The 24,059-nt window shown below is 40.4% G+C and overlaps 1 protein-coding gene across 15 annotated transcripts in view; it reads left to right on the top strand.

Moving 5' to 3' along the window:
* The window catches only part of DOCK9 (dedicator of cytokinesis 9), a 170,954-nt gene that overhangs the window by 69,945 nt on the left and 76,950 nt on the right, over positions 1–24,059 (top strand). For all 15 annotated transcript variants that reach the window (XR_009555171.1, XM_060233659.1, XM_060233655.1 and 12 more), the window contains exons 3-9: positions 2,899–2,988; positions 11,706–11,788; positions 13,239–13,308; positions 15,876–15,971; positions 18,829–18,963; positions 22,569–22,743; positions 23,962–24,029. Coding sequence is in view for 14 of the 15 variants with exons in the window: in XM_060233659.1 (XP_060089642.1) it covers positions 2,899–2,988; positions 11,706–11,788; positions 13,239–13,308; positions 15,876–15,971; positions 18,829–18,963; positions 22,569–22,743; positions 23,962–24,029 (717 nt within the window). In the remaining variant the exon portion in view is untranslated. The remainder of the gene's footprint in view (positions 1–2,898; positions 2,989–11,705; positions 11,789–13,238; positions 13,309–15,875; positions 15,972–18,828; positions 18,964–22,568; positions 22,744–23,961; positions 24,030–24,059) is intronic.

Here is a 24,059-nt window from a genome sequence, read left to right as displayed (position 1 = left end):
CAGGAGTTTTTTTGCTCCAGAATATGCATAAACAAAGATTATGCTTCCAATTTAAGGTTTTAGGCATTGTATACTTTTATTGTACAGTTAATATATTTCAAAAAGACCTTTCCACCTCCCTATAGATTTCAAAGCCACTTAAATGGATGCAACCAAAAAAAGGGAAGATAACACTACTCTGTGAAAGAAGGGTAACCAAAGAGGTCAGAACAAAGGGGGAAAATATTAAAATATAATTATGAACATAGTGCAAATGTACAAAACAATGGTATTTTAATAATGCATATAGAAATGCCAAAATAGGGTCATGTGGTTCATCATATAAATACCTAATCCCAATATAGATGTCAGTTTACAAAAATACAGGTTTAAAAGTAATTGTTGTCTCCATTCATAAAGTATGGATAGCATCTTGGTGAGTTGCCCATGCTGGATTATAAAAAATGTTATACCGTTAATTCCATGGGTGAACAATTTAGTGTAAGTAAATTTTATGAATCTCAAAAATTAAAAAATATTTTATTTCTCATCATACATTGAGCTAATTATTATTGATTTTTCTTTTTTAAAAAATCATTTCAGGTCTATTTGCATGGTCAGTTTTCTGTATATAATTGTTAAGTTAATGGAGTGTTCAGTTTGGTGTTGGTTCTTACATATGGAGACAATATGTACTTTCAAACTTATATTTTTAGAATTGTCATTTGTCTTGATACTGAGATTAGGTATGTATATGCTAAAACACATGATGGTTACTTTTAATAATATTTTAGCATTTCTATAGGCATTATTATATTAAATACTGTTATTTTGTACATTTGAACTATATTCATAAGTCACTTAAAGCCTAAGCATACATGCTGTTGCATCTGTCCTGCCTTATGTTTGATAGTGTAACAGATATGTAGTTTAACAGTAGAACAAGTGGTGATCTGTTAGTTCATGAGCAGGCTGAGTGTGCCTGATTGTTGTAACTGCTCTGGAATTAGCCACCATTGTCATTTTGGCATTGTTATCAAGCCTTATAACTACACACCATCCTAGAAGCTGCAGCTGTGGCATTTCAAGTTCATATGCCATTGTTTCTGTAGAAAGGATACCCTGTACGGACACAGTAGCAAGAGGGAAATGTCCCCCATTGTTGTAAGGCAATGCATTATCACAGCCACTTTGGAAATGCAGAGGTGGTGAGCTAGTTTGAAAGGTTTATTGTTTTGGTTTACAGGCTGGCTGTTATTGTATGTAGCAATGCTGCCTTACAAATAATGCTATCTCTAAAATCAGTTTACTCTAATTGCAAGGGCGATTAGATGGATTAGGTCAATCTTACATAAAAAAAATAAAATCTATGAGGAATATTTTCACACTCTTGAACATTCTTGCTATTTTAAAAGATGTACTGTATTACTATTCTAATGGTGGTGTGCAAGGCACTTCAAGAAGGAGAAATCAAGGAACCAGTAGAGGATATGGCAGTGAAGTTAAAAGAACAATAACCATTGTCATAGGCCAAGTATCTCACAGTACAAACTCTTGAAAAACAGAAGTTGGGAAGTAAGGAAGTCATGAAGCAGGGCCGAGAAAGTGATGAGTATGATGGCTTTTGTCATGAGTGCTTGAGATTGCATTGTAAAAAGCCATTTTAATGGAACCTCAGAATTGAAAAAGGTATAATTTCTCAGTTTTTGTCAGTCTTTTGAATGCAAGGTAAAATGGAAAATATTATGGTACAGCTCTACGCAAATTTGCTGCGTACTAAAATTTGCTGTCAATCCTTGATTAGATTTCTTAGTATTGATTGTTTTTTTATTATTCATGGGTTGCTGACATTTTTCAGGGCATATTTTGTAAATGGCTCTTGTTTTAAAGAAGGATGTCCTTTCTAAAGAGATGAGTGAGGTAGAATTAACTGTATGTTTGGATAGTGCTATTTTTGCTACAAACAGGAAGAAATATGTATTGCATTCATGGAAAGACAGCATTGGATGCAGGAAACAGGTGCAACTGCAAACAATAGAATATGTACCTCTGAGAAAAAAGGACGAAATATCTTGTACTAATAACACATCCTAGTGAGACTCCTTTAATGCAGTCTTAGAAGTAAACAAAATCAACAAGCGAATTTTCATAAGTTTTGGGACATAACACCCTATGCTTACATCTGCTGTTACTGACTTCCTAAATAAATATTACTAGTAGAATGAAGGAATTTTGATAGATGGCTAAAAAAAGAGGCTTTGCAGCCACAGACTAATGTTATCTGTTGGTACCAGAGATTCTGCATCTGAGATAATATTTTTAATTTTTTGAGGCTGTGACCCAGGTTAATTGTAGCAGCTATCTAGCATACTTAACGATTTCTAATTTTGCATTACCCTTGATATGTCATTTCTCTGTTAAAAGACAGTAGTGAATAATGAGCAGTTTTACTTAGGTTTCTGTATATGTCTTGCTTATCTGTATAGGGAGATGCACTGAATATTGCAATAAATCGTTGTAAGTGACGTTTTCAAAAAGCATTTGGATTTTTTCCCATCAGACTTTCTTCTCCTTACTTTACTTCCTTCCTTCTCCTTACTTTAATGTGATGACAGTCTTACAGTCTTAAATTACTGAACAGAATATCAAACTGTTCCGGTTACAAATGCCGTAGAAATTCCCACCATTATCTGTATTTTATACTTAGATAGACAAGGAACATGAATGTCAGGAGGACTGCACTGTAAAGTTAGGAACATTACCAGTAACTCAGAGTATAACAGTGTGTGTTGGGAAAATAGTGCAATATAATTCTGATTAAAAATTAGTGCCGGTTTTGATTTAAATTAAATTGTTAAATTTTAAATAGTCATAAATACGTCTAATTTTTGCAGTTAATCCTAGTTTTCTCATTAACAGACTGCAATACTGACACGACACCGTCAATATATATGCTCTACAGTTCCTGACAATGCAGAGAAAGAAGCTCATAGTTTATTTGTAACTGAGGTAATACCACTTAATGTATATACTACTAAATGTCTAGTATTTTGGTTGGATCCTTCCAGTTTTCCCTTGGTGTAAGACTGAAGAGGGGCAATCTTTTGTATGCCCATCTGTTTCTGCTAATGAAAAATCCAGGTCTTTGTGTTTAAGTGTACTACAGCACATATATTTGCCAAATATTTCCTAGATGCATAACAGTTTGAAAGGTGAGCATAGAAAAAAGCAAATGTTAGAAATTCTGGAGCTACAATTTGAGATGGAAGCTCTTCTAGAGCAGGGGTCTCCAAACCCTGTTAGCAACAGGGCCATGAGTTGTATAATTATTTCATTATATATTACAATGTAGTAATAATAATAAAACAACATTGTATTTATATTCTGCCCACCACAGTGAATCTCAGATCGGCTCACAATCTCTTTTACCTTCCTCCCCCACGACAGACACCCTGTGAGGTGGGTGGGGCTGAGAGAGCTCTCCTCAGAAGCTGCCCTTTCACGGACAACTCTGTGAGAGCTATGGCTGACCCAAGGCCATTCCAGCAGCTGCAAGTGGGGGAGTTGGAAATCAAACCCAGTTCTCCCAGATAAGAATCCATGCACTTAACCACCACACCAAACTAATAGAAACCATCCAGAAACCATCCCCCCAGTCGGTGGAAAAATTGTCTTCCATAAAACCGGTCCCTGGTGCCAAAAAGGTTGGGGACCATTGTTCTGCAGCACCATACTTGGACTTCGCAGCAGCAAAATCTTCTTAACATTGGTCTAGTTATTTGTATAATGCATTTTTAGCCAGCTTTAAACCAAAAGCTTTGTTAAATTAAAACAGTTAAATAATGCAAAATAATGAAACCTGTACAGAGAAGCACAGAAGAGGTGCTCTTGTATTGTAAATGAGGTAAATTCTTCCTGTTCTTCAGTGTAATATTTCTCTAGATTGGAGGTGGCCAAACATGCTTAACATAGAATAAACATTCTAGACATGAACATCAGATGTTTGAGAGCTGGAAGGAAGAAAGAAAGGAAGGCAAATAGATGGGGGAGGGCAGGGCTGACCCTGCCACTAGGCAAACTAGATGATTGCCTAGGGCGCCAGCCTTCTAGGGGCATCAGATTGGGTGCCCCCTGTGACATGGTGATGTTATCAGTGCAGGGGATGGTATCAGAAGTTAGCCTTGCTTAGTGTGCCAGTCTAGGGCCAGCTCTGGGGGAGGAAGGAGAGAGGGAGAGATGGAAAGAAAGCAGCTTTAAATGCCTTTTCCAAGCTGGCTGATGGAGTGGTGGAGCCTTTGAGAAATGCATATGTGTGAAAGAGCTACATGTGGCTCCCAAGCCGCAGTTTGGCTACCCCTGCTCTAGATCCTTGCTTCAGTGTAATGTATAAGCTAAAATGTAGATTTCAGAGAAGTCGCTGTCACGCAGATGTTTTCTTCTGCTTTGGTTACTAGAGAACTTTTTTGGGGGTGGGGGACTGTTAACACTGTGTAATTGTCTAGTCATCTTTTCCGCATCCTTGATATGCTTTTCCCTCAAAGTGCTTTTGGCTGATTTATTCCACCACCACCCCCGCCCACAAAAGCAGTCTGTTACCAAACCATCTGGATGGGAAGGTGCTCATTTTCAAATACATCAGCCATATCCAGGGCCAGCTCATCCACTAGGCAAACTAGGTGCTTGCCTAGGGCGCTAGGAGGGAGGGGGCACCAAATTGGGCTTCCCCCCCACTCATGACAAATGCCTAGTTTGCCTGTCTGCCTCTCTCCCCTCCACCGCACCTTCCCTTTCCTCCCTTTCTGCCCGACCCTTCCCAATGTACTACAGCACATATATTTGCCAAATATTTCCTAGATGCATAACAGTTTGAAAGGTGAGCATAGAACAAAGCAAATGTTAGAAATTCTGGAGCTACAGTTTGAGATGCCGCCGCACATTTTCTTCCTTTCCCTCCCTTTCTGCCCGACCATCGCCGCCACACTTTCCCTCTCTTTCTGCCCGACCCCTCTTGATCGCTGCCATCAGTACTGCACTTTTCCTTCCCTCCCTTTCTGCCCGACCTCCATTGCCACCACCGCACTTTTCCTTCCCTCCATTTCTGCCTGACCCCCCATCACCACCACACTTTCCCTTCCTTTCTGCCTGACCCCCCGATCACTGCTGCCCCGGCATCTTTTCTTCTCTCTCTTTCTGCCCCCTCATGGCTGCTGCCGCACCTTTTCTTCCCTCCCTTTCTTCCCAACAACCCCCCATCACCCCGGTACCTTCCCTTCTCTTCCTTTCTGCCCGACCCCCACCCCCCATGGCCACTGCCATACCTTTCCTTCCTTCAAGGCCGGCCCTAGCTCTTCTGACATAGCCCTACGGTTGCCACGAGGCTACTTGTGAGTAGATGGCAGGCCCAGTGACTCAGGGCTGGGGCGGAGCTCTGCTGCCTAGAGCATCAGAAGGGCTAGGGCCGGCCCTGGCTGTGTCAGCACCATTTTCTTTCCTTCAGCCATTCACAGCTACCATTTTCGACACTGTAGCACTGGAAATCTTTTGGGTTTCTCCTTTTTGGGGGCTGCATCAGCAGTTTACTATAGCACTATAATTTTAAAAAAAATCAAGAAGACAATAAATGTAATAAATTTTATTAGGACAGAAGAAATGAAATGTAACAGTTTGCAGGCTTTCAATTTCACGAGAACTCTTTATCAGGCCAGATGTTACAAAATATTTTATTTTACTTGTGGAGAAAGATAGCCCTAAAACAACATTCCCTTTAGTACTCTAGTGAATATTGTTTTTTTAAATAAGTCCTCTAGTTATATAGCAAGGAAAATGGTAGCTGATGGAAAGTTGCTTGTTCTAGTCATCTTTGGTGAGAGCCAGTTTGGTGTAGTGATTAAGCGTGTGGACTCTTATCTGGGAGAATTGGGTTTGATTCCCCACTCCTCCACTTGCATCTGCTAGAATGGCCTTGGGTCAGTCATCGCTTTTGTAGGAGTTGTTCTTGAAAGGGCTGCTGCTGTAAGAGCTCTCTTAGCCCCACCTACCTCACAGGCAGTGTTCCCTCTAAACTGAGTTAATGTGAACTAACTCCAGCTCACACATTTTTGTCTTAGCTCAAGGAAAACAGCCCCAGAGCAAACTAATTTATGCAGTAGCTCACAACTTCAATGCCAGTAGCTCACAAAATAGAATTTTTGCTCTCAAGACTCCACAGCTTAGAGGGAACATTGCTCACAGGGTGTCTGTTATGAGGGGGGAAGGTAAAGGAGATCGTGACCCCTCTGAGATTCAGAGTATAGGGTGGGATATAAATCCAATATCTTCTTCAACAAGCGTGCAGGTAACTCTAGCATGTGGCACTCGACTACTGCTGTGTAATGCCTCTGTGTTTGTATCATATTCAGTGTTGGCAAAAATCGTACATTCAGCTCCACTCAAACCTGCTGTATTTCCATTCCTTCACCCAAATTCTTATTAAATAAAAACAGGCACAAAAGATTTGGCAATTTTGTATAAGCAGATACATATTGTGTCATGTGAAGTTGCTATTTCCATGGTAAAACTGTCGGAGCGGGAGTAGCAGAGTGAGGGAGATGACTTGCCCGACACAGGGCTTCAGGAAAGAAAATCAGGCAGACACGTGCAACTAGTGCCAAAAGGTGTATTAACATATATACACAACAAGTGCTCTCTTGTGCAGTCTATACAATATCACCTCCACGGACAAAGTGCTTCGCCTAACCACCATCTCACAGGGAGAGACCTGTGTGATGCACACACAGATCATATATAGTCCAAGCAGCCAATCCTGGCCGTGCTGACTCAGCAGATTGCATCACTTGGCTTCTGCCGGCTCAAGCCGGTCTGCTGATCAGGTCACTGTGACCTAGCCTGGCAGCTAGATCACCAGCTGTCATACTGTAGCTGTCAGACTGGGTTTATGTAGATTCTTGCTCCAACACACCTCCTAATCTATTTAAACCCAGTGCACCAAAACACTTTACACAGTTTACATACATGTCCACCTGCAACATTACAGTTCATATTTACGTAGCTCGGAACCCTTTCCGGAATTCGTTCAGGAACTCATCATGATTGTAAAACACATCATCGTGTTCCTGTTCAGCCAGCTCTTTCAGACGCTTGGCTTCAGCCTCCTTCTCCCTTGCCTCGCACTCTGCCACCCAGGCTTTCCATTTCTTAGCCTTTTCTTTTAACATTTCCTCAAATCCGGGTGGGTCTGGATTGACAGTCAGAGTGACATAGGGACACTTGTACCTAGCGGGACGTTGGCCTTTGGTGGACCTGGCAGACACCCGTGGCCCTGTGCTTGGACCAGCTTTGTCTTCTTCGGGTTGCTCTGTTCCCACCTCCTGGGCTGGTTGCTCTGCCCCTGTAATTGGGTGTTGAACCTCCTGACTCTCACACTTTACCTCCAGTTCCTGCATTTGAGGCTCTGCCTCCGGACTCTGCTCGTCAGGCTCTGTGCCAGCATTCGGCTCACCTTCTCCAGCCCCACTGGGTGCCACCTCCTGGGCTGGAGTTCTGGGCTGCGCTCCAACATCGTTATCGCTACTTGGCAGCAGGACAAATTGTTTCTGCAAGGAGTGCAACCTTGGCCAGCTGCTTTCTTCATTGAACTGGGCACTCTTACTAAGTGTTATCTGGCATTTGCTATTGCAGAAACGATAACACCTGGCCCTTGGCTTGTAGCCCAGAAAAATTAGGCTCTCTGCCCGGACATCCCCCTCCCCGCTACTCGTGGAGTGGATGCCAACCCGAGCCCGTGACCCAAAGACTTTTAAAGAACTCAAATCTGGGGTCTTGTTCAGCAGTAACCTGTAAGGCACATTTTTCACAGTATTACACCAAACCCTGTTTTGCAAAAAAACAGCTGCATGTATGGTTTCTGCCCAATAGGTCATTGGCAGTTGTGCATCCTCTAACATGCAATACATCACATTCTGCAATACAGCCCCATGCCCATTTTCTCGGGGCGTTGCCGGGTTTGTCAGACGGTGGGCAATGCCCTTGTTCTCCAGCCAACGTTTCATCTGGTTAGATAAGAATTCCCCCCCTCTGTCGGTTTGTACAGCTAGGAGATTAACCCCTAATTGTCTCTCCACTGCTTTGACCCACTTGGTGAATGTCTTATACACCTCAGACTTATGCACCATGGTGAAAACCCACGCGTACCTCGTGTGGTCGTCGGTGGCCACCAAGCAGTATCTCCTCCCCGACAGACTCTTTGGCAATGGGCCAATAACGTCTAAATGGACTAGTTCCAGGGCTCGTGTGCTTTCCCTTGAGCTTTCTTTAGCAACAGCACACGCCTTGCTTTTGGTCTTCTTGCAGACCTGGCAATCCAAGTAACATTTGCAAGGATTTACTTTCAAACTAGGCACAAGCTCCAGGGTTTTCTTTAACGCCCTAAATCCGCAGTGCCCAAGTCTCCTATGGAGCAAATGTATACAATTATTGTGCACAGGCTCATTCGACACCTGAGCCACCTGGGCACAATCACTCTGGACCACATACAGTTTACCTTCCCTCTTTCCTGTCACAAGCAACTTTCCCCCACCTCCCAGGATTTTGCAGCAGGTTTTCTCAAATCTCACCTGGTATCCCTGGTCAAACAGTGTGCTAACACTCAACAGGTTAGACTGCAGTGAGGGTACATACAACACATTTTGCAACATACATTTCAGTGCAGGAAATTCCACATTGCCTGAGCAAACAGAATTGGCAGTGGTCCCATCAGCCAATCTCACATACTTATGCTCAGGACTGTCAATGTTTTTCAACAACTCCTTCTCGCAGCAGAGATGGCTCGTTGCCCCGGAGTCTAAAATCCAAGCAGACCCTGTGCTCTCTACTGCAGACGTGACCAGCCGGGTTGCTTCCTCACACGGGCTGGCGGTCCTCCGCTCTCGCCGCACACGCCCCCGCCTCTTCTCCCTCTCAGGGCAAGCTCGGAGCAGGTGCTGCGACGACCCGCATCCATAGCAGCGACGGACTGCAAACGCAGTCGGCTCCACTTCCTCCACCTTCGGACGCCTGCCAGCAGCAAAAGCTGGCTCATTCTTGGCTGTCTTCCCGGACACACCGATAACAGCACGCTGCCCGGCCGACACCCCCGGACAGCTCACGGCCGCAATTCTCTCTTGGAAGTCAAGCAGGTGGGCACAGACGTATTCCATGGTCAGGGTCGCTACGTCCACCGTCTCCAGAGAAGTTATCAGGGGAGTGTACTCAGGTGGCAACGACGACAGCAAAATGTACACTCTGTCGTCTGGAGCTACAGTCTTGCCTCTTGCCTCCAGCTCAACGAAACAGTCCGTTAGCCGTTTGATGTGATCTTTCACACACCCTCCAGCCGGCATAACGGTGCGGAACATCCTCCTTGTCAAGGCCATGAGGGAATCAGCAGTGGTGCTAACATGCACCGCACTCAACGCGTCCCAGGCAGCCTTGGGAGTGTCCTTCCCTCGCACATAAACCAGCTGGTCATCTCCTATAGATAGCACTATGTTGGCCAGTGCCTTATCCGATAACACAGTCTCGGCAGGAGATAAGTCAGCAGGGGGGTTACTCACGAACAGCCATTGCCCTTCACGCTTGAGGTAGTGTTGCATTCTCAGGCTCCACACCGCGTAGTTGGCTGAGGTGAGCTTCTCAACGGCTACTCCAAGCTGTTGCTGAGCCATCGTGCCGACTCCTCCTCACAGCTGGCTGCCGACGTCCCTCTGGCTCTCAAACAGAGAACGGTGGTGCTTCTGTGTCCTTCACCGGCGTTCCTCGCCTCCGGCTCTTTCCAAACTCACAGTCAGCTCAACTCTCAACTCTCTCCTCCGCGCAGCGGAACCGCCCTGGGCCCATAACCCTGTCGGAGCGGGAGTAGCAGAGTGAGGGAGATGACTTGCCCGACACAGGGCTTCAGGAAAGAAAATCAGGCAGACACGTGCAACTAGTGCCAAAAGGTGTATTAACATATATACACAACAAGTGCTCTCTTGTGCAGTCTATACAATATCACCTCCACGGACAAAGTGCTTCGCCTAACCACCATCTCACAGGGAGAGACCTGTGTGATGCACACACAGATCATATATAGTCCAAGCAGCCAATCCTGGCCGTGCTGACTCAGCAGATTGCATCACTTGGCTTCTGCCGGCTCAAGCCGGTCTGCTGATCAGGTCACTGTGACCTAGCCTGGCAGCTAGATCACCAGCTGTCATACTGTAGCTGTCAGACTGGGTTTATGTAGATTCTTGCTCCAACAAAAACAAACAAATACTGATAGTTTTACAGACAGTATAAATCTGTGAGTCCAACAAGTTTCATAAGTTAAAGATTGCTCTGATATTAAGCCTTATATTACGATCCTCAGTAGATACAGGTATGAATATTTCAAATACCTTGTCCTCAAAGCACTGACCGGGAGAAATAACATATCTAAGATTTGGTTTAATTAATTCAAATAAAGACATCAATATTATATCATTTTATATTCTTACAGATGTTTCGATGAAGTGTTTAAACAAGTGCATCAATAATATGTTTCACCACTAAATATTCATTTGTTTTCTACTATTCTCTGGGAGTTTCTTTTCACTTTCTGGTTTCATGCCATGCCAAAACATTACAAAGCTTGTCATTCCCATTTTTCCCAGGCTCATCATTCTCATTTTTCAATATGTTTATTACCACTGGAGCTAATCTTTGGGTTTTCCTCTTTTCCTACTGACTTCAACTTTTCCTAGCTATTATTGTCTTTTCCAGTGACTCTTGTCTTTTCATAATGTGACCAAAGTACAATAGCCTCAGTGTAATTATTTTAGCTTCTAGAGAGAATTCAGGCTTGATTTTATCTTTTCAGTGGTCAGTGGTATCTGCAAAACGCTCCTCCAACACCGCATTTCAAATTAATCAACTTTCTTTTTGTCACCTTTATTCATTGTCCAATTTTCATACCCATGCATAGGGGTAGAGAATACTGGGGCATGAATTAACTTGATCTTGGTCACCAGTGACACATCCTTACATTTAAGAATCTTTTTTAACTCCTTTGTGACTGCCCTTCTGATTTTAAATGTACCGTAATGTGTTAATTTAGACACAAATGCGAAATCAGAGTCTTTTCACTTTTGAAACTGGCATGTTTTTCTGTACTTTATAATATGAAAATTGTGTGGTTCATTTTATTGTATAACCTCTGAACAAGGCTAGGTATGAAAGTTACTAAATTAGCTTTTATGACAAATTAGTTACTGACATAACTGTTGTATAATGTTTTTGACTGGACTCACAAGATAAGCTAATGCCAGAGTCAAAATAAATGAGAAGTGTTACGTTAGTGCAGCATAGGTGCAGTGCAAATGTATTTCCTCTGATTCAGTGTTGGAATGGCTACACTTCAAGCAATTTAAGACAGATTGGTAGTCAGATTAAAAACAGAGCTATATGATCCAACCATTTCATTCATGATACAGTTTTTGATTGAATGTTTGGAGTAACATGAGTGAGCTTTTAGTTTTACAATTTTATTGTTTCTAAAAAGTGGTAGCCTTCACTTTTAGTGGTCAAGTGCTTTAAAACCAGTAACAGAAGTTCATTAAACTAGCACTCTGTTAAAAACTACAATGTAATCAAAAGGCACTTTTGCTGCATGAGAAAATTACACAGTATGTAAAGAATCTCTGCTAAATCTTTGTATACTCTTTTTTAAAAAGTGCATTAAAACATACAACTCTGACTGGCATGTTGTCAATTATAAATATGAAGACTACTCAGGAGAGTTTCGACAGCTTCCCAAGTGAGTAAATTTTTTTGCAATATATCCTGTATACCTGCAAAAATGTTTTCTTTATGTGGCTTCTATATTTTGTGGAAGATCTAGAAATATACCTAGCTTTCATTGAGGTATCACATCATGTTTAATGTTGATTAGCATGTTTACAGATCTTTAAATGAAGATGGGGTTTGAACGACTGTAGTGGGAACTGCCCACACATTTGGAAGAATTCGTTCTTATTGCAGTTTCCAAGATATGTGGAAAGGTGTTCCTAAAATTAAAGAGATTTTACAGAGCTGCCATTAAAACCATATGAATAGGTGCAATTGAAAGAGTACCCATACACATACAAAGATATTTGTATGCATGCATGGGTCTCCTTGGTTTTAGAGGAATAGCATGCAGTGTATAATTTAAGTGGCAAATTAACGGAGCCTTATTTGCTTTGGCACAAACTTTTTAATATAGTGCTAAAATAGTGCTAAATCTTAAAGCTACTGCATGAATGAACAATTTAGATTCAAACCTAATGTTAAAACTGCCCCACATTACAATTTTAAATATTAAGCATATTGTTAAAACACTAGATGCATTCAGAGATTATGTTCAGTATGAACTTGACTTGTTGCTGGGATAGACTTGTTGACTTGCTCCTCCTCCTTCCCCTTTCTTTTCTTTCATGGAGTGCTCTGGGGGGAAATGGGATGATGGAATCCTGGTTTAAAACAAACTTCAGTTGTCCATGACATACAAAGGGAGGTACCTGGGATAACAAGTTAGGTTTTTTCCTACAAACTGAGATTCTAAACTAATATTTAGGAGGGTGGGGGGAGAGAAATGGTTAACTCAGACAGCGGCATTCATAAATTGTACATAGCTGGACTGTAAGGGACTTGGGGGCCTTTCAGGTTTCCCAACCACAAGGGATGCCAAGAAGCCATTCTCAGTGTCCACTCTCAGACTTTCCAGTTTAGTCTTGGCAGCTGGTCACTGCCTGATGATCGCATGGGAAATAGTCCTGGGGTAGGGGGCCAAAGGGATGTCCCAGCTGTTTTAGGGAGGTGGGTGGAAGAATGTAGAATGTGCAGTAACATAGAATCCAGGTGTTAGTGATGTGAAAGTTAAAGGTGGTCAATCTGTTGGGATGAAGATTGTTAAAATTCTGTTAATGACTTGACAGATATGTACAAAATGTTTTCCTTTTCTCCCATAACTATGGTTGATGTCTGTTTTATCTGTTTGCAAACAAATTTTTCAGTGAGAAAATCCAAATTATTGAATCAGCTACATATGTAATAAGGATGTTAGGGTAATGTCATGCATGGCATATACTTTCCAAGAAACAGCAGGAACATCTATGTATATGTTTTTGCATTTGTGTGCAGTTTGAAAAGCTATGGTCAGTTGTGTGTGAAGCTTCTTTGATCCTGAAGTTTCTGTTATAAGATCTGGACTTTTTTTTCCTTCATAGCAAAGGAACCAAGTTAGAAAAACTTCCAGTTCATGTGTATGAAGTTGATGAAGAAGCAGATAAAGATGAGGTAAGTGTATGATTTCTTGCTGCATTTTACTGCTCAGATACAAAAACAGTAAAGTAAAAAATGAATACTTGCAATAGAAATTACTAGTAAACTGAAACATGTTGAAATGAGGTGATGTGTTTTTCTTTAAAATTTATGGAAGTTTATATGTTTTAGGTTCAAAGTATAGTTGTCGCTTAAAACTGGGACAAAACCTTGCTCTATAAAGGAACAGTAGTTGCATGAGTAACTCAGTATCCAAAAAGAGAGAGAGGAGAATCTACTTTATCAGAAACATTGTACCTTATGTGAAAGTGTTTTCAAGGCTTGGATGTTTGTTTTTCCTCAGAAGAGAAGTGGATTTTATTTTATATCTTATTTAAAAATTGTCTAGTGCCTTCTTGCGTTCAAAGCAGTTTTTCAGTAACATTATTCAGATGCCTAATAAGTAACATAAAAACAGTAAGTAATTATGAAGTCATGCTACACAAGTATTTTATAACAAACTATTTTATAACAAATCATCACTCTATAAGAACAGCCATACATTTGATTAATCAAATCCTAGTGAAAATAGAAACATATTGTAGACTTTTTGGAAACACACAAGGGATGTAGCTTTCTGTACTTCTCCAGGGAGGGGCAGCTATCGAGAAGGCATGTTCTTGACCTGGTGGATAGATGAGACTGTGGGACCTGCTGGCTGTTCCAGTCTCAGTCAATACTGGGAGAGATTATCCTTTCGGTACACAGGTCATAGACTGCAAAAGACTTCACAGGTTAAAACTTCATCATGACTTGAACCCAGAAGCAAATTGGGAGGCAGTACAACCGGCACACAACAAATGTATGCTTATAAAACAGATAAGGCAGAATCATTGGCATGTAAAACATACTGTGGTTGTCAAGTCTAGAAGTTACAGAAATGTGGATAAGCATAGCAAGGTCAGACTGGTCTAGAAAGAGAGTCTGTAGCTCCTACCTGCTTTTCAGGAAGCAGGCTAGGGTTGAAGCACATCTCTCAGCTCTTATTGACACTGGCATCTGGGATTTTTTGGAATTATTGAATTTTTTTTTTTGGTCTAATAGACTAGCACCAAAAAATACTGGATGAAAAAAATTGCACACCCCTAATAGAGAACTTAAGAGCAAAACAAACACACAGGCTGGCTCTGTATTAAATGTGCAGTTTAATCTGTGCAGCGTGCACTGTATTCCATTTTAATTTTATTTGGAAGTTGAGCCTGTCATCAGGTGAAGATGTGGTGATAGTAGTACTAGACTCCATTGTGCTGCACTTGTGCTGATTTGTTATATTTCTTGGGCAGATATATATAAGCATCACTTCAGATAGGTGTCTCACATTAGAGTGTCACAAGAGAAGAGTGTTCAAAGCTACAACCTATAACATAATTCACACAGCAACATAGACCGCCATAATGTATTGAGAACAGGAGGGAAAGGGAAAGAAATAGTTAATAGTATTTTTACAATGTTGTGAACTTGCTTTGAGGACTTTTCAGCTGAAGTGTTAAAAAACAGCATGTTTATTTTGATGCAGATCTTTTAAACTACACTTCTCTAATCTGGAGCAGAAACTAGAGGAAGTATAATCAAACTCAATAAAAAATTCTAAACAAATAACATTTGAAAGGTCATTTGTTAATACGGATTACAGATATTTATATAAGAAGTTGTATGTGGCACAGTGATCATATCAGCATTCAGTGTTTTTCGTTTGATTCAAGGCGATTGGAAACATGCCCTGTATGTAACTGGGATGAGGAAATGACCCGATCTCCAGGAACCAGGAAACAACTTCCTGTTGTAAAATTACTGCATAATTGGCATCTGTTGCTTTCTATTGATTTAACAGATGGTGTGGTTTGAAGTGCATTCACAGTTCACAGTAGATGACTGATTCTCACACCCTGTCTTATGTGCTGAAGGAAAAATGTGCAAAGGCAACACAGTTTGATCAGAAAGTGCAGAACAATTTGCAGAGAAGTGAATAGATCTTCAAATAATGCAGCATTCATGTGGCTTTTTTTGTTTCTTCCTCATTTTCCAAATACCTACTGGTCTAATTTGGGTTAAAGCTTGAATGGTGAAATCTTAATTGACATCATCATTAAATTTTTTGTCAGAAATTGTAATCAGTGTTGCTAGTAGAACTTGGCTGTTATGTTACTATTTTTAGGAGTGGTTCTGACACATCAAAAGTATGAATGGAACCTCTTGTAAAGGGGTTCTGACTCTATGATGGAAGTTTATAGTATGTGTCCCTAAGATCCAGCAGAATATTGGTAGCTTGCTACTCCTTGGAGAACTAATTGTATGAGGCACTGGACTGTTTTAGGCCAGACCAGGTTTCTGTTTGTGGGGCATGGATATTATATATCTGCATAGGAAAAAGCAGACACAAGTAACATGCTGTTAAAGTGACATAAAATTACTTTGTTTTAGCATGGTGCAGGCGTTTTAGTCAGGGATTTACCTTCTATTATAGATTGTTTTGACATTTTCAGAAACTATGTAAGCAGATATAAGTAAAAGACTAACTACTGTCTCTGCTTCTTTTTAAATAGGATGCAGCATCCCTAGGGTCTCAGAAGGGGGGCATTACAAAACAAGGATGGCTGTACAAAGGCAACATGAACAGTGCTATTAGTGTTACTATGCGGGTACGCTTTATTTTCTCTACTGTACTTACACACTCTTAGTGGGTTACAGTGATGTGCCCAGTTACGCATGTGTTAAATGTTACCGATTTCAATATCAGTTGTGGTTATGTAACATTTTGTAGTAAAGAGGTCGGAATTCAGAGACTTCTTTGGAAACTGACAGCAGCTCATACAGTTGATCTGCAGTGTTCCCAGCCTTCCAACCCTTTGCTTGAAAAATCAGAACTATACTGCAGATTCATTCTCTCTTCTCCCTCCCCTCATGTGATGTGATTCCTTCCTTCCTTTTTTGTACTTCTCCAAGTATAATTTGCCCAGTCTATGTAATGGTTTGCCAAAACACAGAAAGAGGGGGGAGGAAAGCTACACATACGAGTCTGATTATTGGACACAATTGACCAAACCATGGTTTGACAGTTACATGTGAACTGAGCAAAGTACCTGGGGGATGTCAATGGATTTGAATGGCAAAGTCCCCCTTAGAAGCCGGTGTGAATTCATACACTCCAGGGTAATGCTACTACCAATAAGTTCCTATTGAACTATGACAAATCTAAAATTGTTGTTTTTTCCAAATCTTGGAAACCAACTAAATGGTCAATAGGCGGCAAAGAGATAGAACAAGTAAAATACTACAAATACCTAGGAATTCATTTTCAATATAACACACTTTGGACTAATCATCGTAACTGTATAATTAAGTCAGTCAATGTTAGCGTTGCAGCTATCCAGCGCTTCTTTTACAGCAGAGGCAATCAGTTTATCCCAGCCGCGCTAAAAATCTTTAAGGCTAAAGTGATACCGCAGCTTTTATATGGGGTCCCAATGTGGATCACAGCCTTGGATAATAACATTGAAGGTGTCCAATCAAAATTCCTACGGAAAATTCTGGGATTCCCAAAGTGCGTACCATATGCAGTTTTGTGTTTAGAAACAGGGACGAATCTTGTGGAAACACAAGCATGGCTAATGTCACTTAAATACTGGCTAAGGCTACATTTCCACTCTGACTCAGAGAGCCTTTTATATCAACTACTCTCAGAATCTAATTTGTCAAATTAGCTGGTATTTATTGAGAGGAAAATTAAATCTATGGGCATTGATTTAGATTCACTTATGCTATCCTTAAAAGATGCTTTTTTGAAACTTAAGCTCAGAATTCTAGATATTGAAATGCAAACGTTATATAGCCTTGGCAACAAGTCTTGTACCCCGCTGAGTTTCGAACTTCCTCTCTTAGTAGGGAAATTAGCGTCGTATTTCTCCTCTCTACAAGCTCCACAGCAACGGCGTGCGTTCTTGTTAACGAGATGTAATGCATTACCATCTGCTATCCTATTTGGTAGATTTAACAGGATTGAGTACTCTAATAGACACTGTCTTTGTAATTCCAAGTGTATTGGAACTATTTCCCATGTATTATTGAACTGTCCTCTTTAGGATGATATTCGTTGTATATACCTGAAAGATATCTTAGCAGATATCTTGGGCTGTGCTGATTCAGGCAAAGTCCACAAACTTTTAAATGACACTTGCGCTGAGGTAACTTTAATGGTGGCTAGATTTCTCCAACAGGCCATGGAAATACGACAGAGAATGGTTCTGGAATGACCACATTTTATTTGTTTTAATTATTTAATTTGGCTAAACTCGACTCATATATATTTTACTTATTTTATGTATATTAGCTCCCTATGTACTCTATAATCTAGGATTTTATATTATTTATATTGCTATTTTACTGCTAAATCTGTTTTATGCCAATAAAGGCTTGCTGTTTGTTTGTTTTATGTCTGATGACCTGTGTTGGCATGATTCTAGTTAACTAATCAGATATATGGCTAAAGATGTAATTTGACCAGTTGCTAAGTAGGTGACTCAACCAGTTAGGTGGGTTGCCCTAATGAGAGCATATACTCTGCAACTTTATAGGATCTAACCAGCAAGCACCTTTCCCTGGCCTACAAGTCTTTGTGCTAACAAGAAGGAATGGGTCCTCCCAGATAATTTTGGCATTGAAATTACTAGGCCTAATAGTTTGCCTGCACCTGTGACAACCTCCCATCTCCTTATCTCGTTGTTTGAAGTTACAGTCAATTTTACTTCAGTTCTGAGAGAAAAGCTTCTATGATCTATGCTTGGGCCTCAGGCTGAACCATTGTTTGAATTGACAAGTGACTACAAAAAGGAACCAGTCTCTTGACAGGAGAGCATATACACTGCAGTTTTATAAGGGTCTAACCAGCAAGCACCTTTCCCTGGCCTATAAGTCTGTGTGCTAACAAGATGGAATGAGTCCTCCCAGATAATTTTGGCATTGAAACTACTAGGCCTAAGGGTTTGCCTGCACCTGTGACAACCTCCCATCTTATCTCATTGTTTGAATTTACAACCAGCTTGACCTCAGTATTCAGAGAGAAAAGCTCCTATGATCTATGCTCGGGCCTTAGCCTGAACCATTGTTTGGATTGACAAGTGACTACAAAAAGGGACCAGTCTCTTGACAGGAGGTTAATATACAAAAATTTAGTATACTTCTTTGTTTTTGTGTGTTTATGGCCTCCCTTGCTGAAGCCTTCCATCTTTGTACAGCCCAGGTTAAGAAGACATTGTGATCTAACTGCACCAGCTTTTGTGACTGTATATTCATATAATTAATGCTACCTGCTTTTAAAGTATATTGTTTAACTGTTTTTAAATATTGCACTAATGTATTTATCCTAACAAACTGTATAATGTATGACTATCCTAACAAGCTGATGGCTTGTGAATCCATGATGTGATCCACTTTGAGCATGCTTGTGGAGAGGGCGGAATGCAAGTTTAAATAAATAAATACAATTTTATTGTTCACTAGTCATTCAAAAGAAGATTTTTCCACCTACTCCAACTTGGTGATGGGTCATATAATCTCAACTTCTACAAAGATGAGAAGATATCAAAAGAACCAAAGGGGTCAATATTTCTGGATTCCTGCATGGGGGTGGTCCAGGTAAATATAGCATTTATGATGTTAATACTTTGCTGTACAGGACCTGTACAAACTCATGCTCCTTTTACCTCTCTGTAGCATCTTGAAGAATGTGTAAATGGTGTGTAATGCTTTTGGTTAGTAATTTAGAGATGTATAGTGATTTTGTTGTTTCAAGATAATATTTTAAATACATGCCATTACATGTTACAGTAGAGTGTGTTTGATGGCTTAGCTTGTGTGTCTGTGGAGTCAAGTACTAAAGACTGATCATGAAGAACAATGAAGATCTAATAGGAGTATGAGCAGTGCTGTTAAATGTTTTGCATAACTTCTTGTGTGGGATTTTGGTTGTGGGAGCTTCATTACAGTTGTAGCCACCCTCCCAAATGTTTTCACTTGACCTTTACAATATTAACTTTTCATTATTTTTTTAAAAGAAGCTTTTGAAGCAAAACATAACATAAGCTCTGAGTTGAAGTCTTGCCAGCAGCCACGGCCAAAAGAGGGGTTGTTTTCATGTGTGTGCTGATTGTGCGGTCTATTCAAAGAACCTTATGTAGCCGTCCTGATGGAATAAACCTGGAAACAGATTTCTGGCAGTTATTACTGCATTGTAGCGTTCATCTCCAGGGTTTCCTGGATGACATATCTGCCCTTGACTCTGTCAGTCTGGTTTTGGCCTGTGGAACTTGGCCTTCATTGCTCCGATGGACAATCTCCATCTGAAGAAGGGTGAGGGCACACACCCCTGTTTTTGCTTTGATCTGTCAGAAGTCTTTGACATTGTTTAGAGGCTGAAATTGTAGTTAGAGAAAGAATTCTTAAATAGATTAGTTGGTTTTCTTCTGACCATGTGCTGAGAGTAGCAGCTGGGAACTCTTTGCTGGCCCCAATGGATGTGGCTTGTGGGGTTCCACAGAGTTCTGCGTTCTCACCCATACTATTCAATATTATATTTATGTAAGATCTTTGAAATTGGGAATGATCAGTATGCTGATAACGCTTGACTATATTTTTCTTCAATTTTGCCACCTGAAGCAGCCACCTCTGTTCTTTGCCAGGGTGTATCTGCAGTGAGATCATGTGACTCCCACCTCAGGCTTTTATGGCACAGAAGCCTTCTTGCCAAGATAGTGGTGATGCTGTCTTGCAAGGCTGACTTCTTGGAGGATGTTATGCACCCCATTTTTAATGGAACAAACTTATCATTATCTGATAAGAACTACTGGACCCATCTCTATCATTAGAAAAGCAGGTTGGGACTGTGACAAAAAGTGCATTTTTTCAATTGTAGCATGGAGATTGGTCCCCTTCTTGGACTCTTCTTAATCCCTTTCTTGGACTTGGACTCTGCTGATGCCTTTTTGATCCCATGCAGTAATAACTTTAAGACTAGATTAATGTAGTGGGCTGTATATTGAGATGTTTCTGAAGACAATCCAGATACTTCAGCCAGCAGAAAATAAGGTAGCCCAGTTGTTATCAGGGGTTAGCTGCCACGTGCACATCATATTTTAGCAAATGTTGCATTGGCTACTTGTGTTTCCTGGTTTAAATTAAAGTGCTGGTATTTAACCTTTCAGGTCCTTATAATGGCTTGGGAACTATATGGTTGCAGTATTTCCTCTCCTGCTGTGTTCCCATGTGGCAGTTGTACTCTTCAGATCAGGGTCTATTGGTTGGTCTAAGTAAATAGACAAGTAAATGCAGCCATGGCCTCAGGTATTCTCAGTTTTTGCTAGTGTGTTATGGCATGGCCTTTCTGAATGTTTCAGGATGCTCTTGATGCTCTTAGGTCTGAGGGTCTCCTCAGCTGACAGTTCAAGTTGATGATAAACTGATTGATCATTGTATTGTATTATATAAGTTTTATAGCTATGTTTCAATTAATCATGGTTGCCAATCTTATGTATTTATTTAACTTACATCACACAAATGGGCTTAGGGTGGTTCGCAACATGATAAAAATACATAAAAACAATTATATAAAAACAATTAAAACAAGATGGCATTCAAACATAAATAATCCAACATCTAAATAATCCAACATCTCCTGTGGTATTTCAGCAGGTGATGGTAAATAGCCTGAATTTATAACAGTTTTAATCAGATGGTGGGAGATACGTAGAATATAGTACTCCATAGATAATAAGCAGTATCTGGAAGGCACTAAGCAGGTAGTAAGGGCAAAGGAGGCTGAGATGGTTTAACACCAGCTCCCTCACCCAAAGGCCTGGTGGAACATCTCCATCTTACAGGCCCTTCAGAACTGTAGTAGCTCGCAGGGCCCTGATTTCAAGTGGAAGCATGTTCCATCAGGTTGGGTCCAGGGCTGAAAAAGCTCTGGCCCAGGTTGAGGCTAGGTGGACATCTCTCAGGCCAGAGGTTACCAAGAGGTGCTGATCTATGGAGTTCAAGGCTCTGCGGGGCACATATGGAGAGAGGTGGTCCTGCAGATATGCTGGTCCCAGGCCGTGTGGAGCTTTAAGGGTCAATACCATAATCTTGAACTGGATTCGGTATTCAATCTTGAGTCCCTTGTGGGAGAGAGGCAGGATAAAAATTCTCCAAATGAAGACATTTTTAATAGAGCAAAATCTAACAATTTATTTTGCAAATAAATGTATGTTTTTATGCTCTGCTGTATCTTTAGTTCGTGAGCTTCTATAGAGCTGTTTTAAAATGCATAAAATCAATTGTGTGTTTGAAAAACCAAACCATACTTCCCAATATAGTCCCTGTAATCCCCCAACATCCATTTTATACATCTTTTTCTGTATCCCTAGTTTGTAGCCCCCCATTGTATGCAATGAATGTGTCTTGCAGTATACTCATCAATTAGCAACAGCTGCTGTATTGTGTTTAGAAAACACAGGTAGATGCAGGCACACAGTTGAGTGCCTTGACTGTGGTTACGTGCAGAGCCATTGGCATGTAGCTTAGTCCAGCTGCTGCAAGGCCAAGGATGTCCTGTTCTTCTCTAGACCTTACTTTTCATTTGAGCTCTGTAAAAATTCCATTAGTCTGACTTCTGTCAACTAACAATTTGTGTAACCACTGATGTTCCAATTTCTGCATCTTTCATTCTGCTCATGTAGCTGACTGGGTAATCCCTTCCAATTATATAATCCCTTTTCAGTTGGATCTTGGGCACTATAGAAAAGTGCAGGTCCCTTCTCTGCAATATATTATGGGTTGAAGGAGGGTTTTCTGTAGCATAGTTAAAAGTTGCCTAGTGTCCACACTACATAATTTCCCTCTACCCACTACATAATTTCTCTCTACCCTGAGGGCTAGAAAAAGAGCTAAAATTATTTGTCACGATCAATCAGTTAAACCTTTCATTTTAACTAATGCAGATTTCTTTTTCAATTTACATGCCTCATCTGAAAGGTTGCCTTGCTGAAACCAATTGAATGTGCCCATTTTTTCTGTTTAATATAATTTGTTATTTTAGTGTGACTTCCATAACAATAATGAAAGTCTTAATTTAAGAATGCCTGCTCAGTGTATTTCTTTGTGTGTGTAGAAACAAAGTGAGAGAGATGGAGGAGGGGCAAGACAGACAAGAAGAAAAGGCTACCTATTGTGGCTAGTATTACAATCCTTTTTTTCCATTGCAGAACAACAAAGTCCGACGTTTTGCTTTTGAGCTCAAGATGCAAGACAAGAGTAGCTATCTTCTGGCAGCAGACAGTGAAATAGAAATGGAAGAATGGATAACAACACTGAACAAAATTCTCCAACTAAATTTTGAAGCTGCAATGCAAGAAAAAAGAAACGGAGATCCTCATGAGGGTGAACACAAATTATTTTTCCTTATTAATGAGAGCAAAGTAATCATTAAATTGAAGTTTTGTGAGTAGGGATAGGCATGAACTGGGAAAATGGATGTTCGTGGTTCATGGGTCCTTACAAACCACAAACTGGGATGAACTCTCCCTTCTTTGTGAACTGGTTCATGGTTTGTGATGTGGCATGCTTGCAAAAGTAATTTAAAGGGTTCCCTCAGCTCACGATTGAACTGAGAAGGGATTTAAATGGTGGCATAACACAGTGAGTCAACTTAGAAGGGATACTACCCAAGAAGGGGGAAATGAGACCAGCCTCTGAGATGGCTGCCAGCCATTTAAACCTAATAGCTGACAGGTGGACCCGTTGGGCTGTTAGATTTAAATGGCTGTACGCATGGTGATTTACAGAAAGTAGATCAGAAACCAAAATCAACCCATGAATTAATAACTACATAGAAAGTTTATAAGTATATTAAGCAAACATGTAATTTCCAATAAGAATATAATTTAAGGTAAATATCAGTCATCCAAGACTTTACATCATATGTTTCTTATAAAGTGCATTACAATCAAAAACATTTCATAACTGTCAACAAAGTCTTCATTTGTAATAGCTTCTTATCAGTTTCAATTCTAAAGAACCTTGTGCAGATGTAAAACAATTCTTGTCTATTTCAAAGTGCTTCATGCAATCAGGAACTCTTTCATTCATCTCCTGTAGGTTGCAACTTTAACGGTCACTGAGATGCAAATAATTACCTCATTATGATTCATAGTGCTCCAAATTGACTCTGTTCTTTCTTCAAGGAAGAAATTCAGGGCTTGAATTAATCTCATTGACTTGACCGTTCAGCTAGTTTAGCTATCAAATTAGCTAGTTTGCTAATATTTCAACTCTGAAATTCTTTGGAGTTGCATCTGTACCAGCACAGAGCCTGTGTGACTGCACAGATCACCACTAGAAGGACATCAGTTACAAGCAAGCAGCCGTGACCCATCATGATGGTTGCTACTTAGATGCTGTCCATTTTGAAATGGCTATACCAAGCCAGTCCACACTCCTCCAATTTCAAAATATTTGAAATATGGGTACTGATTACTATACTGTGGTTTGCAGCAATAATTTCTTTAACAAATAACCAAAGTTGCTAGATTTTTTAAAAAATTGTAAACTCCCTAAAGTTATTTGTGGTTTATCATAGTTTCATTTTTTAATTTTCAGATGATGAACAAAACAAGATGGACAGCTCCTCATCCAGTTTAGATAGTTATCTTCCTGAAATTACCAAGGTATAGTTGTGCTTTTTCCTTTGAGTGTGA

Source organism: Heteronotia binoei, chromosome 3 (assembly GCF_032191835.1).
Source record: "Heteronotia binoei isolate CCM8104 ecotype False Entrance Well chromosome 3, APGP_CSIRO_Hbin_v1, whole genome shotgun sequence".
In the NCBI taxonomy this organism is placed as follows: Eukaryota; Metazoa; Chordata; class Lepidosauria; order Squamata; family Gekkonidae; genus Heteronotia; species Heteronotia binoei.
Note: the sequence above shows the minus strand (reverse complement) of the source record. Positions and strands in the feature narration are given on the sequence as shown.